General features: G+C 39.9%; 1 protein-coding gene across 1 annotated transcript in view; it reads left to right on the forward strand.

Moving 5' to 3' along the window:
• LOC121734491 (3'-5' RNA helicase YTHDC2-like) overlaps positions 1-18,648 on the forward strand; it is a 49,487-nt gene that overhangs the window by 26,033 nt on the left and 4,806 nt on the right. The window contains exons 8-10 of the mRNA XM_042125103.1: positions 12,624-12,748; positions 13,289-13,430; positions 14,495-15,375. Of these exons, the coding sequence (XP_041981037.1) occupies positions 12,624-12,748; positions 13,289-13,430; positions 14,495-15,375 (1,148 nt within the window). The remainder of the gene's footprint in view (positions 1-12,623; positions 12,749-13,288; positions 13,431-14,494; positions 15,376-18,648) is intronic.

Below are 18,648 nucleotides of genomic sequence, written 5' to 3' on the forward strand. Positions count from 1 at the left end.
CGTACTGCGGTGGGTGTGGGGAAAAAAAGAAAAAAAAATTAGGTTCAGCTGTATTAAAACTCCGTTTGCTACTTCCCTGAACAACCCTTTCTGATAATTTGCGTGCTGGCAGGCCGTGGGCGGTGGGTGTGGGTGTAGTAGGGTTGGGAAAAAATTGGAAAAAATGTAGTTTCAGCGACTTAATAGTGTTTATTTTTTTTATTTATTTATTTTAATGCACAAAACACATTACAATCGAAATGAAATAGCATGATAAATACAGTTTATGACCTGGATTGTAAAGTAACATATGTGCACACTATTAAAAAAAAAATACTTTTAAACTATAACATTAGCTCATTAACTAATACTTATAATTTATGTATTTAAAAAGAAAAAGAAAAAAAAAAGGTGAACAATAAAAATAGGTTATTTGGAACCTTCTAAGGTGATATGGAGGATGTCTTTAACAATCTTTATAAACGATTGAAGCTTATCAAAAATGTCTAAATTTTTATTTTGTTTTGAATAATTATTGTATTGACGAGCCATGCGTGTTAAGGGGTTAAAATAGGATATATTATTTTTGTATATTTGCAAGGCAAACAGGTTAATGTTATTTGCTCTACGAGCACTAAATTTAATATTGAAGCTAATATGCGAGAGCAAGTTAGGTGAGTCTAATAAATTATTTATGATTTTATAGAAGTAAAGAAGATCAAAGAAGATGCGCCTATTCTCAAGAGTCTGTATTTTGAGATTAATAAGCCTATCGTGATAGTTTAAATTAGATCGTCCTGGGTTATAACGGTAAAAAAGAACCTTGACAAATTTCCTTTGTACGCGCTCAATGTCCTCTACGTGGACTTTATAATTAGGAGACCATACGGGGCTCCCATACTCTAAGATAGTCCTCACGAGAGTTAAGAATAGATATAGAGAACTGTTAGGTTTTTTGAAATCTTTAGTTGTCCTTAAAACAAATTCTTGAATTTGATTGGCTTTGCAAATAATGTGTTCATAATGAGCACGAAAGGAAAGTTTCTCGTCAAAAAGTACACCCAAATCTTTAACAACTTGAACGCGGGTAAGTGCTTGACCATCAATGCTATATATCCAGTTAATTTTATTACGTTTTTGAGTGAATGAAATAACAGAGAACTTACCAACGTTCAAGTACATACGATTTGCTTTACACCAATCTGATATTTTGTCAATGTCTCGCTGAAGGGCCAAGTAGTCTTCATTTTTAGATACCAATCTGAAAATCTTAAGGTCATCTGCGTACAATAGACAATTACAAGACAGTTCAAGTATTAAATCGTTTATGAAAATCACGAATAATAGAGGCCCTAGGTGGGAACCTTGAGGTACTCCCGATGTAACATTGGCTGGTGAGGAAATGAAACCCTTCAACGCTACTAGTTGATTCCTGTTCATTAGATAGGAGCATATCCATCTATACAAGTTTCCATGAATACCATAGGACGCTAATTTACGACAAAGTAGGCGATGATTTACTTTGTCAAAGGCCTTCGTAAAATCTGTATATACGGCGTCTACTTGGCCACCAATGGAAAAAGCTTGGCAGAGATAATTTTTATACTCCAATAAATTTGTGACAGTTGATCGACCCTTTATAAAAGCGTGTTGCTTGTGTGAAAGAAGTGGTTTCATGTGACTATAAAGATGATCATAGACTAAAGACTCAAATATTTTAGCGAAACAGGAAAGAATACTTATAGGTCGATAATTTCTGCAATCTGTCTTATCGCCACTTTTAAATATTGGGATAATATGTGCTGTCTTCCAACGGTCAGGGAAAGCTCCACTGGCTACAGATTTATTATAAATGATAGTTAGAGGTATTGATAACTCCGTAACAAGCAGCTTTATAAAATAAGGGGGTAACAAATCTGGTCCAGCACCTTTATTAGTATCTAGTTTTTTTATTTTTAATATTATATCACTTTGTTTAATTAATATACTAGCTGTTGCCCGCGACTTCGTCCGCGTGGACTTTAGTTTATAGCGCGCGGTATCAACAAAATGTGTGTCAAATTTAAAAACTTTTTAAAACCCTGGTAAGTGGTACCCCTCTTAGGGCCGCGCTACACCGGAATGGCAGCGCTGAAAGTGCTCGCCTCGCCGCTGCCATTCCGGTGTAGCGCGGCCCTTAATTAATCAAAATACCCAAAAACAGCTGTGCAGTGTGCACATAATCTATACTAACATTGTAAATGCGAAAGTATCTCTGTCTGTCTGTCTGTCTGTCAGTCTCGCTTTCACGCCAAACGCCAAAAGTATCTCTGTATGTCTGTCTGTCTGTCTGTCAGTCAGTCTCGCTTTCACGCCAAACGCCAAAACCACCAAACCGATTGTAATGAAATTTTGTATACAGATAGTCTAAAGCCTGAGAAAGGACATAGGCTACGTTTTTACTGGAAAAAAGGGTTGTAAGGGGGTGAAAATGCGTAAATTTGTTCAAATTAAGTTATATAATAAAATAATAGATGGCGCCGTGCGTCTTCTACATCGCGCTGACGTTTGCTCAAAAGTCTTTCTATAAGACGTGGTATCATCTTACATTTAAGTTTCGATTTTTTTCGATTGTTATATCCAATGAGTAGAGTAGCAATGTCTTACAAAAGATTCTCAGAAATGCGTAACCACTTTTTTGTTCAAAAGACAATGTCAAGTCATATATTCGTTATGTCATTATATATGTGAGATATGCCTGCAGGCATCTTCGAAGTGGCAACGCGTTGCTACCGTAAACTTCCAATCTAGTTACGTTAGTAACATAGAATATCATTGGTTATATCTATTCTACGGTATTAAATAAGTCAGTACTTTATCTGTGCAGTGACGTAACCTTAAATCTATCAATGATAAATAGTTTATGGGTAAAGTTGTGTAATTGGAGGGCTAAATAAGCTTTAAAATTTGGCATAAAATATAAAGTTTAATATAAAAAAAATTAAATACTTATTGTGTGCACACACATTGGTACGTGGGAGAGCCATGCTTCGGCACGAATGGGCCGGCTCGACCGGAGAAATACCACGTCCTCACAGAAAACCGGCGTGAAACAGCGCTAGCGCTGTGTTTCGCCGAGTGAGTGAGTTTACCGGAGGCCCAATCCCCTACCCTATTCCCTTCCATACCCTCCCCTATTCCCTTCCCTTCCCTACCCTCCCCTATTCCCTTCCCTTCCCTACCCTCCCCTATTACCCTATTCCCTATTAAAAGGCCGGCAACGCACCTGCAGCTCTCTGATGCTGCGAGTGTCCATGGGCGACGGAAGTTGCTTTCCATCAGGTGACCCGTTTGCTCGTTTGCCCCCTTATATCATAAAAAAAAAAAACTGCACAGCTGTATTGATTTAAGGGGTACCAGGGTTTTTTTATAAAAGCTTTTGACACCAATTTTGTTGACATCGCGCGCTATAAACTGAAGTCCACGCGGACGAAGTCGCGGGCAACAGCTAGTATTATACATAAAATATGTTTTTAGATTTTTGTAATTTTATTTTAATACACATCCAAGACCCAGGAAAATTGAAAACTTTTTGTTCCGCCTGCGGGACTCGAACCCAGGACCCCCGGGATGAGCGCTGGCCACGCGCAATGCGAATTCATTTTCATCGAAATTTTCATGGAAATAAGATATTTTCCCACATCAAAATGTAGCCTATGTCCTTTCTCAGACTCTATAATAACTGTATACAAAATTTCATTTCAATCGGTTCAGTAGTTTTGGCGTGAAAGCCAGACAGACAGACAGACAGACAGAGATACTTTCGCATTTATAATATTAGTATGGATTAAACATCATATTCTTACGTATTAAAAACTATAAACAAAAACATACTAACTAATAAGTATGATTAGTTCTATGTTACAATAAAGTAAAAAATAAAACGCCATCTGTTGAATGGTATTAGAACTAAAATGTTCATTCCATCGATATATTTCTGGATTTTTTATAATATTATACATAAAATATGTTTAAGATTTTTGAAATTTTATTTTAATACACATCCAAGACCCAGGAAAATTGAAAACTTTTTGTTCCGCCTGCGGGACTCGAACCCAGGACCCCCGGGATGAGCGCTGGCCACGCGCAATGCGAATTCATTTTCATCGAAATTTTCATGGAAATAAGATATTTTCCCACATCAAAATGTAGCCTATGTCCTTTCTCAGACTCTAGAATAACTGTATACAAAATTTCATTGCAATCGGTTCAGTAGTTTTGGCGTGAAAGCAAGACAGACAGACAGACAGACAGACAGACAGACAGACAGAGATACTTTCGCATTTATAATATTAGTATGGATTAGTATGGATTAAACATCATATTCTAACGTATTAAAAACTATAAACAAAAACATACTAACTAATAAGTATGATTAGTTCTATGTTACAATAAAGTAAAAAATAAAACGCCATCTGTTGAATCGTATTAGAACTAAAATGTTCATTCCATCGATATATTTCTGGATTTTTTATAATATTATACATAAAATATGTTTAAGATTTTTGAAATTTTATTTTAATACACATCCAAGACCCAGGAAAATTGAAAACTTTTTGTTCCGCCTGCGGGACTCGAACCCAGGACCCCCGGGATGAGCGCTGGCCACGCGCAATGCGAATTCATTTTAATCAAAATTTTCATGGAAATAAGATATTTTCCCACATCAAAATGTAGCCTATGTCCTTTCTCAGACTCTAGAATAACTGTATACAAAATTTCATTGCAATCGGTTCAGTAGTTTTGGCGTGAAAGCAAGACAGACAGACAGACAGACAGAGATACTTTCGCATTTATAATATTAGTATGGATACATAAAATATGTTTAAGATTTTTGAAATTTTATTTTAATACACATCCAAGACCCAGGAAAATTGAAAACTTTTTGTTCCGCCTGCGGGACTCGAACCCAGGACCCCCGGGATGAGCGCTGGCCACGCGCAATGCGAATTCATTTTCATCGAAATTTTCATGGAAATAAGATATTTTCCCACATCAAAATGTAGCCTATGTCCTTTCTCAGACTCTAGAATAACTGTATACAAAATTTCATTGCAATCGGTTCAGTAGTTTTGGCGTGAAAGCAAGACAGACAGACAGACAGACAGACAGACAGACAGACAGAGATACTTTCGCATTTATAATATTAGTATGGATTGGACAACGTGTCAGGTATGTAATTGCTGTTAGAGCTAGTGCAATAGTGATAATCACATTGGAGGTCATCATTGCTGTCAAAAACCGAAACAAAGTAACTGGAAAAAAGATTACAAACCTCCTGACCGTTTGATGACGATTTACCATCAAATTTGACAGTGTTCGGTATTGAAACGCTATTTACATACCGCCAAAAATTTTTTGTAAAGTTTATGATATTTATTTTTTTCTTGGTTGCATTTTATTAAAGCTCTACTATACCAAATAGGGTATGATAAAGTTTTGTTAGATACGGTAGGAGTATGGTTTTTTATTATTTTAAACAGTGTGTCATAAAAGGCATCTGTACACGAGTTAATATCATTAGATCGCAAAATATCCTGCCAATTAACACGATTTAACTCAGATTTTAAGTTTTTTAAAATTTAGCCGTTCAGTGAGACATTGGCGAAGCTCTTTAGACATTTTAGGTAAAGATACACTAATAAGAATTGAGGGATGGTGCTTATCCACTTGGATTAATGCGAGCTCTTCGTTAACACTTACCTGCTCCATGTTTGACAAAACTAAATCAAGAAAACGATTATTGCAGTTTTTGACATTATTGTACTGTTTTAAGTTACAAAAAGACAAAAATTCGCTTAGAAGGTAAAGCTTTTTATTGTGTGTATGAGGTATCGCTGTATTAAGAGTATTATTACACCAAGCAGTGTAGTAGTCGGGGGTGTTGAAATCGCCCACAAGCATGAAGTTGTCAGCAGGGCAGCAATTAATAAGCAAATTTTGACAGTGGTTATAGAAACTTTCTAGAAGATTATGGCTTAGGTCAGGTGGCAGATAACAAACACATAAATGGAAGCGTGATTCAGTGTGTGAGTTAGGCAAAAGAGTTATCCAGATATCCTCCATATCACTATCCCAAGATGCCTGACGGATTACATGGTACTTTTTGTGGATAGCCAGTAAGACTCCTCCACCTTCGATTTTTTTCGATAGAGTATCTATACGATCGCGTCTAAAGACATTGTAGCGAGAATCAACTACTTCACTATCGAATACACTTTTGTTAAGATTTGTTTCCGTCAGGCAAATGACATCATAATTACTATTTAATACATTTAGATGAAATTGTGTAAGCTTACTTCTTATTCGGTTTACATTTTGGTAATATATTTTAATCACTGCAAAAAATTAAAAGAAACTATACATAGAAACCACAAAAAGTGAAAATATTAAACTAGTTTATTTAGCATCTCGGCATTTTTAACTAATATGGCTGGACTCGTTTCATTTTTTCGAATATAAATATTGCCAAAACGGATCCATACAAATTTATGACTATTGTCCTTACAAAATTTACGGGCCAGGTTATGTATTTCTTTGACTTCGGGAGACAGGTGTTCAGACAAATAAATTCTGCAATTAGCGCCAGACAAACCGATATGAGTAGAAGACAGCCTATCGTTAGGGTGGGACTTGTTAAAACGTGTAGCTGCCGATATCAGTGCATCCCGCAGGCGTTGCGACGAGAGAGTGACCAAGATATTACGAGGTCTCTTAGAGCTGGGGTCCATCTTCGCCACGCGACGACATGCCTTAAGATCGTTTTCGGAGATAACAACATCTAAACACTTACAAAGCCCCTTAAATAATGCTATCAAGTTCTCGGATTTACTTTCAGGGACCTCATGTATTTCGAGATTTACATCCCGCGAGATTTTTTCCATAGTGGACAACCGTTTTTGTAATTTTGTCAGTGTAGTTTGGGATTTAGACAGCTCAGACTCAAGGTGTTTTATGCGAGAATTTTTCTCAGCGATATCCTTTTTGATGTCGTTCTGTTCCATTGTGATAAAGTCGGTAGTAGCTGTAAAGTCCGCTTTTACCGCTTGAATAGCCTGCCCCACCTCCGCGGCTACCATGTCCTTCATATCCTTTAGAAGTACAGATCTTAAGTTGGTCATAAAAGACGAGTCAAGAGAAAGTTTTTGATCCATGAGCTTCCCTATATTTTCCAAAGTAACAGGTTAGCTACCTTTTTCGGCGCCTGACGGAATATTAAGAGCAATATTTGTATTTGACCCAGTAGTTATTTGACTGAAGGATACATTCAAGGATTCATCACACAAGTCGTATTTGCGATTGCGACGCACAGGGGTATCGTCATCATTATATTTTCGTCTTGTAACATTTTCGCAGAATGGACAACGCAGAGAAGCAAGTTGAGCGGCATTTAATTGCTTATTTGCCTCTACTGTAACATTGAGGCATTCGTAGCAATATTTTGAGTGACACCCATTACATTTCAAGAAGTTGCTCTTACTTAGAGTATTTTTACAACCGTGGCAATTCATATCTGCTGACATATTAGAGATTGCAATACGAAAGCGAATGAAAATTTCGCAGCGGCGGCTCACGATCCAGTGGTCGAATGGCTCGGAACACAGCACACCGCACGAGGGGCCGGGGTTCGATCCCCGCCTACTCTTCAACTTTTCACAACTTTCAAAAACCGCAAACTCGTACCGAGGCCGCCACACTCACAGTCCGAAGTCCCAATCCTGAAGGGGCGAAGGCTCCAAGGAGACAGCACCCTGCGGGGGCTCCAATGTTCAGAGAGTACACAGCACAAAAAAATACACTACTCAAACAGACAACACGAAACACGTCCGTTCACCTCGAGAGTCGACGAACGAATTGTTTGCGATGGTAAATGTTAATTTATAATTTTTTCACATAGATAATAAAGAATAACCGGCCAAGTGCGAGACGGACTCACGCACGAAGGGTTCCGTATTTCAGAAGTAGATAGCTATAGATATAAATTTCAGAAGTCTATCTATAGCGGTCCTTGTGATACAGCCTGGATTCATACAGTCAGACAGAGAGTCATATTTTTTTCATGTTTCTCCACCCCACCACTCCCACACCCACCGCCCACGGCCTGCCAGCACGCAGATTATCAGAAAGGGTTGTTCAGGGAAGTAGCTAACGGAGTTTTAACACAGCTGAAGCTATATGACTGATTTGGTCGTCAGCTCTTAGTCGAGTAGTAGTAGAAGATCTATGAGTAAACAAACAAAGTTTATCTCTTTATAATATTAGTATAGATTAAAAACTACTGAATCGATTTTAATCATTTTTTCAGTGAGTGACATAGGCTATATATTTTTTACCCGTGCGAAGCCGGGGCGGGTCGCTAGTACTTTAATATTGTAAAGCGGAAGAGTTTGTTAGTTTGTTTGTTTGAACGCGCTAATCTCAGGAACTACTGGTCCGATTTGAAAAATTCTTTCACTGTTAGATAGTCCATTTATCAAGGAAGGCTATAGGCTATATTTTATCACGCTAATACTAATAGCAGCGAAGAAATAGAGGAAAATGTGAAAAAAACGGGTGGAAATTATTTGAAAGGGCTTATTTGAACGCGCTAATCTCAGGAACTACTGGTCCGATTTGAAAAAATCTTTCAGTATTAGATAGTCCAGTTATCGAGGAAGGCTATAGGCTATATTTAATTACGCTAAAACTAGTAGGGGCGCAGAAATAAAGGAAAATGTGGGAAAACGGGAAAAATTATTTGAAAGGGCATATTTGAACTAGCTAATCTCAGGAATTACTGGTCCGATTTGAAAAAATATTTCAGTGTTAGATAGCCCAGTTATCCAGAAAAGCTATAGGCTATATTTTATTACGCTAAGACTAATGGGAGCTAAGAAATAGATGAATATGTGGAAAAACGGGGGAAATTATTTGAAAGGTCTTATTTGCACGCGCTAATCACAGGAAATTCTTTCAGTGTTATCGAGGAAGCCCAGTTATCGAGGAAGGCTATAGGCTATATTTTATCACGCTAAGACTAATAGGAGCGGAGAAATAGAGGAAAAGTGGAAAAAATGGAGGAAATTATTTGAAAGGGCTTATCTCACGAACTACTGGAGCAATTTTTCTGTTATTTGGCACAGCTAAGAAGTAGACCACGTGAAGTATCATAAGCTATTTTTTGTGGACTAATATGTCTGTGAAATATCTAATTTACGCGGGCGAAGCTGCGCGGAACGTTATATTTCGCGTGGTCACGACATGACGCGTAAACGGCTGGACCCATTTTGCTGAAATTTGGTATAAAGATACTTTTGAGTCCCGAAAAAGAACATAGGATACTTTTTGTCCAGGAAAAATGTACGGTTACTGCACAAAATACTTTTATGATTTGCGTGTAAACTATTCAATCTAATTTTGATAGAATTTGGTATGGAGATATTTTCAGTCTCGGGAAAGGACAAGAGATACTTTTTATCCCGGAAAATATACGGTTCCCGCACAATAAGCTTTTATGATTCTCGCCTAAATTATTTAATCTATTTTGATGAAATTTGGCATGGAGATTGGAAATACTAATTTGAATCTGGGACACACAATATACTTTTCTGATTTGCGCGTAAACGACTCCATCGATGTACGGGAACAACTACAAAGTCCACGCGGACGAAGTCGCGGGCAACAGACCTTAGTTTATAGTTGTTTCCGTACATCGATTGAGTCGTTTACGCGCAAATCAGAAAAGTATAATATTGTGTGGGACCCGCACATTTTTCCGGGACAAAAACATTCCTTGTCCCAGATTCAAATTAGTATCTCCAATCTCCATGCCAAATTTCATCAAAATATATTAAATAGTTTAGGCCAGGGCGTGCCTAGCTGTGCGTCGCGACGCCCCGGGGCGTCACAACATTGTCCTAAGGGCGTTGCATATCAACACAACCAAATCGAGTAAACGCCTCGTCCATTATGTTTCTCATACATCCTGGGCAGTCTATATCCCCGGTTTAAGAAGCTATGCTCAGAAAAGCAAGCGCATCCTTCACTTTAGCCAGCCTTGCTGGCTTATGTTTGTGTTTTGATTTGGTCATTATTTCCTAATAAAAATATAAATGTCCAAATAGTGTTTTATGAAAACCTATGTTGGGTAGGCTAGTTCTAATATTAGAAAGTATTCTTGGGGGCTGGGTTGAGGGGCGTCATAAAGAAATGACAAAGTCCCAAGGGCGTCACAGTACAAACCAAATAAGTTTGGGAAGCCTGGTTTAGGCGATAATCATAAAAGTTTATTGTGCGGGAACCGTACATCTTCCGGGACAAAATTAGTACTTATTCCTTGTCCTTTTCTGAGACTCAAAGTATCTCCATACCAAATTCCATCAAAATAGATTGAATAGTTTACGCGCAAATCATAAAAGTATATTGTGCAGTAACCGTACATTTTTCCGGGACAAAATGTATCCTATGTTCTTTTTCGGGACTCAAAGCATCTTTATAAATATAAGTATCAAATTTCAGCAAAATGGGTCCAGCTGTTTACGCGTGATGTCGTGATCACGTGAAATATAATTTCGGGCTTCGCCCGCGTAAATTAGAAGTTTCACAGACAAATTACTCTACAAAAAATAGCCTATGATCCTTCACGTGGTCTACACTCTACTTCTTATTTGTGCCAAATAACAGAAACATTGCTCCAGTAGTTCGTTAGATAAGCCCTTTCAAATAATTTCCGTTTTTTTTCACACTTTCCTCTATTTCTTAGCTTTTATTAGTCTTAGCGTGATAAAATATAGCCTATAGCGTTCCTCGATAAATGGGCTATTTAACACTGAAATAATTTTTCAAATCGGACCAGTAGTTCCTGAGATTAGCGCGTTCAAATAAGCCCTTTCAAATAAATTCCCCCGTTTTTCCACACTTTCCTCTATTCCTTCACTTCTATTAGTCTTAGCGTAATAAAATATAGCTTAAAGCCTTCGTCGATAAATGGGCTATCTAACACTGAAAGATTTTTTTTAATTGGACCAGTAGTTCCTGAGATTAGCGCGTTCAAATAATTTACCCCGGTTCTTCCACACTTTCCTCTAGTTATTCGCTCCTATTAGACTTAGCGTGATAAAATATAGCCTAAAACCTTTCTCAATAAATGGGCTATCTAACATTGAAAGAATTTTTCAAATCGGACCAGTACTTCCTGAGATTAGCGTGTTCAAATAAGCCCTTTCAAACAATTTCACCCCGTTTTTTCCACACTTTCCTCTATTTTTTCGCTCCTATTAGTCTTAGCATGATAAAATATAGCCTATAGCCTTCCTCGATAAATGGGCTATCTAACACTGAAAGAATTTTTCAAATCGGACCAGTAGTTCCTGAGATCAGCGCGTTCAAACAAACAAACAAACTAACAAACTCTTCCGCTTTATAATATTAGTATAGATGGCTTATTAAAGACTATAGGCTATATTTTATCACGCTAAGACTAATAGGAGCGAAGAAATAGAGGGAAATGTGGAAAAAAACAGGGGAAATTATTTGAATGGGCTTATCTCACGAACTACTGGAGCAATTTTTCTATTATTTGGCCCAGATAAGAAGTAGACCACATGAAGGATCATAGGCTATTTTTGTGGACTAATTCACGCGGACGAAGTCGCGGGCAACAGCTAGTAAACTATATTATTATTATTACTTATTAATAGGGATGATGACAAGGTCAAAGATTAGCTAATTTTGTTAATAAAATAAAGAAATCACGGTAAAAAATAAGTGTTCCCAAAATTTCAGCTTGATAGCATTTGTATTTTTTTTGTTATACGCCTTTAAAGTTGGAAATTCAAGTCGATTTTTTTTCAATTAAATTTCTTAATATTTGTATACAATTCGATTACTTATGCAATTTAAAGCAACTTTTGTTATGAAACCACTTTCATAAACGCAATATTTAATATACCTGTCCAACAAAGTTGTCTCCCGATGCGTACAAACTACGAAAGACTGACGTCAGTCTTTCGTAGCACTTTGTATGGAGCGTTCCGGGCAGGTCTTTTTTATGGGATATTTGAATTGTCATATCTTGGTGAATTTTTAAGCTATCAGAGTCATTCTTTCAACGATGTTTCTATTTTTTAAGTGTCCTTCAATTACCGATAAGAAGAAAAAAAATAGTCATCATGCCTATTATGATGATTTTATGGTCAATGTATGAAAAGACTTTCGGCCTTGTACACGACGCTTACGACGCTCGCCGCGTCCATGATAGGGCGAAATAGGAGAAAAAACCTTTTTACTTAGATAAAAAATAGTATAACTAAACATGTATCCGTACATTTCCCTGTAAAATTTTAATAGTAATCGAACTATCCAAATCATTTTTTGATTGAGTCCCTGTAAGTGCTATAAAACTCAAAATGTTTTTAAAATCGAGGTTGTTTCGGTTTTTTTTTTATCGAGTAAAATTATTTGTATTGTGTTTCTAACCATAAAAGTCACTAGTTAAAAGATGTATCTATACATGTATATATTTTTCAGTTTTTTTTAATGACGCTTTCTTTAAAAATTACTCATTCTAGAAACATGAATTTGGAATAACCTAGCCTTAAACATTATTTTCTTGTCTCTGTGTCCAGAACAAAAAACGGCGGCGACGGAGACGTGCGGGGGCAAGGCGGGCGGAGGGGGAGAGCCGCTCGACGCCGAGATGCAGGCCGACATGGACGAGTTCCTCGACGAGTGTTTTAACGAGGGCAGCGCGGTCAGTACACAACGAGGATTATCTAGTAGTTTGTCGGCTAAACAGCAGAACATTATAATATTAGACGACCTCTGTTTCTCAGTTGGTGGGCTGTTGCCGCTGTTGGTAGCTCCAGCCGGGGGTCGCGGGTTCGAATCCCACCGACGGAACAAAAAGTTTTAATTTCCTGGGTCATGGACGTGTACTAAATATGTGTATTAAGCATATAATAAAAACTTAAATATATGTATAGTATAAAAGTATTAATTATTTTTCCGTTGTCTGGTACCCGTAACACAAGTCCTTCAGGTACTTAGCACGGGGCCAGACTGACGTGCTGTGAAGTGTCCATAGATATTATTATTATTATTATTTTGATCCTTGTTCCTTCCTAGATGACGACCCGAGCCGGTGACTTCGTATCATTTTCCTCCTAATATAATATATTACGGACTTCCATAAATATTTCAAGAATAATATTACCCAAATCTGTTCAGCCGTTCTTGAGTTTTAGCGAGATAAACAAAATTAAAATTTGTATTAATATATTGTGATGCACAGGACGCGTTCAGCCAGGTGGTGTACATGTTCATGTCGGAGGGCGTCCCGCTGCACGCGGCGCACTCCCGCTGCGGCCGCACCGCGCTCATGGCCGCCGCCGCGCGCGGACTCACCGCCGCCGCCGCGCAGCTCCTCGCCATAGGTACATATATACCGTCGTGTCGCGCAGGACGCGTTCAGCCAGGTGGTGTACATGTTCATGTCGGAGGGCGTCCCGCTGCACGCGGCGCACTCCCGCTGCGGCCGCACCGCGCTCATGGCCGCCGCCGCGCGCGGACTCACCGCCGCCGCCGCGCAGCTCCTCGCCATAGGTATGTCTGTGGCTCAGTTAGTGGGCTGTTGGCCCCCCTTACTTTGTCTGTGGCTCAGTTAATGGGCTGTTGGCAGGTCAAGCCGGTGGTCGCGGGTTCGAATTCCGCCGACGGAAAAAAAGGTTTTAAAGTTCCTGGGTCATGGATGTGTATTAAATATTATGTGTATCATATAACAAAAATCTTAAATATATTTCCGTTGTCTGGTCCCCGTAACACAAGTCCTTCAGCACGGGGCCAGACTGACATGATTGTCGCTTTTCTTTTTGAAATTATTTAAGTTCTTTCTTACATATGGTACATTATCCAAGATGTATTGAGATGAGACCGTCAGAATATTTATTTCCTTGAACTTTTCTTTTAAGGATTCACATGATGACATCTTATAAATAGAACGTATCGCTCGCTTCTGTAGCACGATATTGCATTAATGTCCGCTGCTTTTTCCCGTAGGAGGATACCATGTTGAGGTCAGGCCACAACAGTGCGTTGCGGCGTCGCATCGTAAAAATCTACGACGTCGCAGAACGCATCGTGGAAATTTGCGACGCGACAGCGAGATTTTCGATGACATTTTTGCGCTGTGAGAACATATCGTATTTTTGTGCGATGTTGTTTTTGCGACACCGCAACGCAGTGTTGTGGCTTGGCCCATAATGCTGTGGAAGTAACTAAAGTAAACAAGTCGCGCTGTTTCTACATCACTTATTTAAATTAAATGATTTTTGTAAAAGACAAAATATAATTACTCTTGACGCTACGTCACTTATAGAAACCATCGTTGTTGCGGAGTTGTAAAAGGAAATGTGAAAAAACTCCTTTGATCGTTCAAAGGAGTCAGTTTAATATTTCCAAATAAACAAAATGGAAATTGAATCGTCGTGTCGTGTTGCAGGCGCGGACCCGCTCGCCAAAGACAAGGCCGGCAAGACGGCGCACGACCACGCGGCGGAGAACGGGCACGCCGAGTGCGCCGCGCTGCTGGCGGCGTCGCGGCCCGCCGCCCCGCCCGCGACCGACGCCGCCGCCGACGACTTCCTGCTGGACGTGTACACCCACGCCACGCCGCCCGACCTCGTCGACCACGACCTGCTGCTCGCGCTCGTGCGCCACCTGCACCTCAACATGCCGCGCGGCAGCATCCTCGTCTTCCTGCCCGGCTACGACGACATCGTGGCGCTGCGCGACGCCGTGCAGGCCTGCGCCGACATGAGCGCCGTCAAGTACCAGACGTTCACGCTGCACAGCAACATGCAGACGCTCGACCAGAAGAAGGTGTTCGGGCCGCTGCCGGGCGCGCGCAAGATCATCATCAGCACCAACATCGCGGAGACGTCCATCACCATCGACGACGTGGTGTACGTGGTGGACTCGTGCCGGGTGAAGGAGAAGTACTACGAGTCCGCCGGCGGCGTGTGCTCGCTGCAGTGCGTGTGGGCGTCGCGGGCGTGCGCAGCGCAGCGGGCGGGGCGCGCGGGCCGCACGCAGCCCGGCCGCTGCTGGCACCTGTGCTCGCGCCGCCGCTTCGCCGCGCTGCCGCTCACCTCCGTGCCCGAGATCCTGCGCGTGCCGCTGCAGGAGTTGTGCCTGCACACTAAGCTGCTGGCGCCCGGCAACACGCCCATCGCCGACTTCCTGTCGCGCGCGCTCGAGCCGCCCTCCTTCCTCGCCGTGCGCAACGCAGTCGCGCTGCTCAAGACCATCGGCGCGCTCACGCCCACCGAGGACCTCACCGAGATCGGCCGCCATCTGCTCGACCTCACCGTCGAGCCCAAGGTATATTTTTTTTTTTTTTTTTTTTTTTTCTTTATTTATAGGCCTTACATCGTAAGATTAAGTCGGCCTTAAAACATTAATAATTACAAAAAACTTAGATCTAAATCCCTTAAATACAATGAGTGGATTACATAACTTAAAAATATATCACTGCATTCAGCCTTAAAATTAGATGACATAATGTTATGAACAAAAAAGAACAAATTGTTACATTTAGCGTGTTGTATAAGTTCAAGCCTGATACCTTCGTTCCTCCTACATTCCATGAGCATGTGATAGAGGTCCTCGTATCGGTCGCAAGCGGTACAGTTGGGATTGTCTGTTTTCCCCATAAGGTAAATAAAATTATTCAATGGAATGTGGTTTGAACGGAGGCGGAAGGAGAGAGTTAAATCTCTTTTATTGAGATTGGCGTCTGCGAACCAAGGACGTTTCGGTGGTTTTTCTACTAAGGTCCTATACCAAATACCCGAATTTACAGATTTTTGTTGAAAATATTGGTTCCACATATCAAAACAATTTTTCTTAATAGTTCCTAAATAATCATAGCAAAAAGGTGTCACAACAGTAGACGTACCGACGGATCGTGCCGCACTCGCCAAAGCGTCGACAATCTCGTTTCCGGAAATACCTACATGAGAGGGCACCCACTGCAGGCGAACATTAACCCCATTACGTATTAGATTGTAAATACATTTAATAACGAGGAAAGCTTCGGGCCTACCCGTGCTACCCTTACTACAAGACATCAAATGTAAAAGTCCGCTCTTAGAATCAGTAACGATGACGACACGTCGATAGATAGTAGTTTCTATATATTGCAATGCTTTAAGTATGCCTATTATTTCTACACTCATGATCGGAATGATATTATTGTCAATTAAAAATTGACCTTTGGTCTTAGATTTAGAGTCGTAAAATGCACAACCTGCGAGGTCAGAAGATTTCGAACCGTCCGTGTAAATATGTACGTAGTTACAGTATTTAGTGGACAGTAGCTCAACACTGGCCGCTTTAAGTTCTATCGGGGACATTAACTTTTTAGCCCTATGTACGAGCGGAACTTCGGTAAAACATACGTCCTGAAATGGAATATCGTAACTATGCATATCGAGCTCGTATGGAGGCCAAATGTCGTATCTCGAGATTGGTAAGTGATTAAGATTCTTGTAACTTTCGACGATCACAGGAAGACCGTTCCTGTTCCAATAATGAGTTCCGGAATCAATCTCACTTATAAAATCAACCACAAGTTTTATCAAATAATCGTCGCGGCGCGAAAAAGTTTTAATAAAAAATTTCTCAGATAAAAATTGTCTTCGAATTTTTAAAGGAGGTATGCAAAGTTCGTTTTCTAATACATGAACAGGCGTAGTCTTGATAAAACCACCGCATTGCCTCAGTGACTGGTTCTGGATAAGATCCAATTTGCTAAGAACGTTCCGATTGGCGTTGGCGAATACGACACTTCCATATTCTAGTCGACTCCTGATAAGACTTATATACAATTTTCTTAGATGAATGGGATGAACTCCCCATTTGAAGCCACTGACACAGCTTAAAATATTATTGTATTTTAGACATTTTTGGTGCGTCTCGTTAACGTGTTTTTTCCAATTCAATCTATGGTCGAACCAAATACCTAAAAATTTTACAAACTTAACAATCTCTAAGGTAACATTATACAATTTAATTTCGACAGAGGGAACGCGATATTTTCGGGTGAATATGCATATTTTAGTTTTACTGAGTGACAACTGTAAACCGATTTCGTTTAAGAGTTTTTCAAAACTATTTAGAGTCTCCTGCATTAGTGAAGCACATTCGGTGATTTCTTTACTACTGCAATATAAAACAAAATCGTCCGCATACTGCCCAATTCTTAATTTTGGGGAAGCCAATACTTTAATTTTAAGTGATCCAATATTAAATAAAGTCGGGGACATGGGGTCCCCCTGTGCCAAACCGTCGCGACAAATTCTCACGATCACCTCACCGTTCGTCAATTTATAGACAATAAACCTACAACTGAGAAATTCTCGTACATAATTGCAAATATGGACATCGACACCGAATTCGACGAGACGCTCGATGAGCACCTCGACCGATACACAGTTGTAGGCATCCGCGATGTCCGTAAATGCACACAAAAGGAATTCTTTTTTATTAAAACTGAGTTCCACATCCATGGCGAACCGCGCGAGCCCGTCCAAACAGGATCGTCCTCGACGAAAGCCTATCATATAATCGGGAAAAAAATTATTTCCTTCGAAAAACTGTTCCAGTCTTTTGGTAATAATTTTATTAAAGATTTTGCAAAGACAATTAATCAGCGATATCGGACGATGCTTTAAATCGGCACCGGTGCGTTTAGGTATAGCGATGACTTTAATATTTCGCCATTGATGAGGAATCGTAGAAGTTGTGTAAATCGAGTTATAAATTTTTAACAGAATATGTTTAGCGTTACCTGGGAGGTGATATATCATAGAATACAGCACACCGTCTAAACCGGCAGAAGTATCTTTTCGTTTGATTACAGAAACTAGCTCGGCCATTGTGATATGATAAAACGTTTGATCCCGGGAATTATTAAAAAACTGATTACGCGGAGGGGGAGCCGCGCCATCGGGAGTTAGATTCCTCACGAACTGTTGCGCCTCCTCCTCCGTTAACGTGTTCATTCTACTCGGATAACCCTTGATCCATCGAAGTTTACGCCACATATCGGTGCAATTCGTTTTATAATCGATACTTTCACAGAATTTCTGCCACGAATCTAGTTTGGCCTGCCGTATTAGTTTTCGGGCTACGACCACCTTCTCTTTGAAAGCTAAATAATTTTCTGTCGTACGGTTTTTGCGAAGTGTTTTAAGAGCGAGCCTCCTTTCCGCTATCGCTCTCGACAAATTTTGATTCCACCACGGCTTCGGTTTGAATTTAGAAAGAGGACCTGCGCTAATTCGTGTCGAAGGTATGAAAGCATCTGCTGCGCTACTAATGATACCGAAAAGGTTATCGTAATTTTCCTGAACACTATCACTAAAAATAAACGAGCTACATTTCGATTCAATATCCGATTCGTACCCTTCCCAATTTGCTCGTTTGACGTTTCGTTTTGAAAAATTTTCACATAGCGAATGGTTTTTAATTTTGATCATAATAAGTAGATGATCGCTACCAAAATTTTCGTTAGTGACTGCCCACGAACACTCCAGCACCAAATCGGAGCTGGCGAAGGAAATGTCCGGAGAAGAACAGATTATTCTGTCG

This window comes from Aricia agestis, chromosome 15 (assembly GCF_905147365.1).
Source record: "Aricia agestis chromosome 15, ilAriAges1.1, whole genome shotgun sequence".
In the NCBI taxonomy this organism is placed as follows: domain Eukaryota; kingdom Metazoa; phylum Arthropoda; class Insecta; order Lepidoptera; family Lycaenidae; genus Aricia; species Aricia agestis.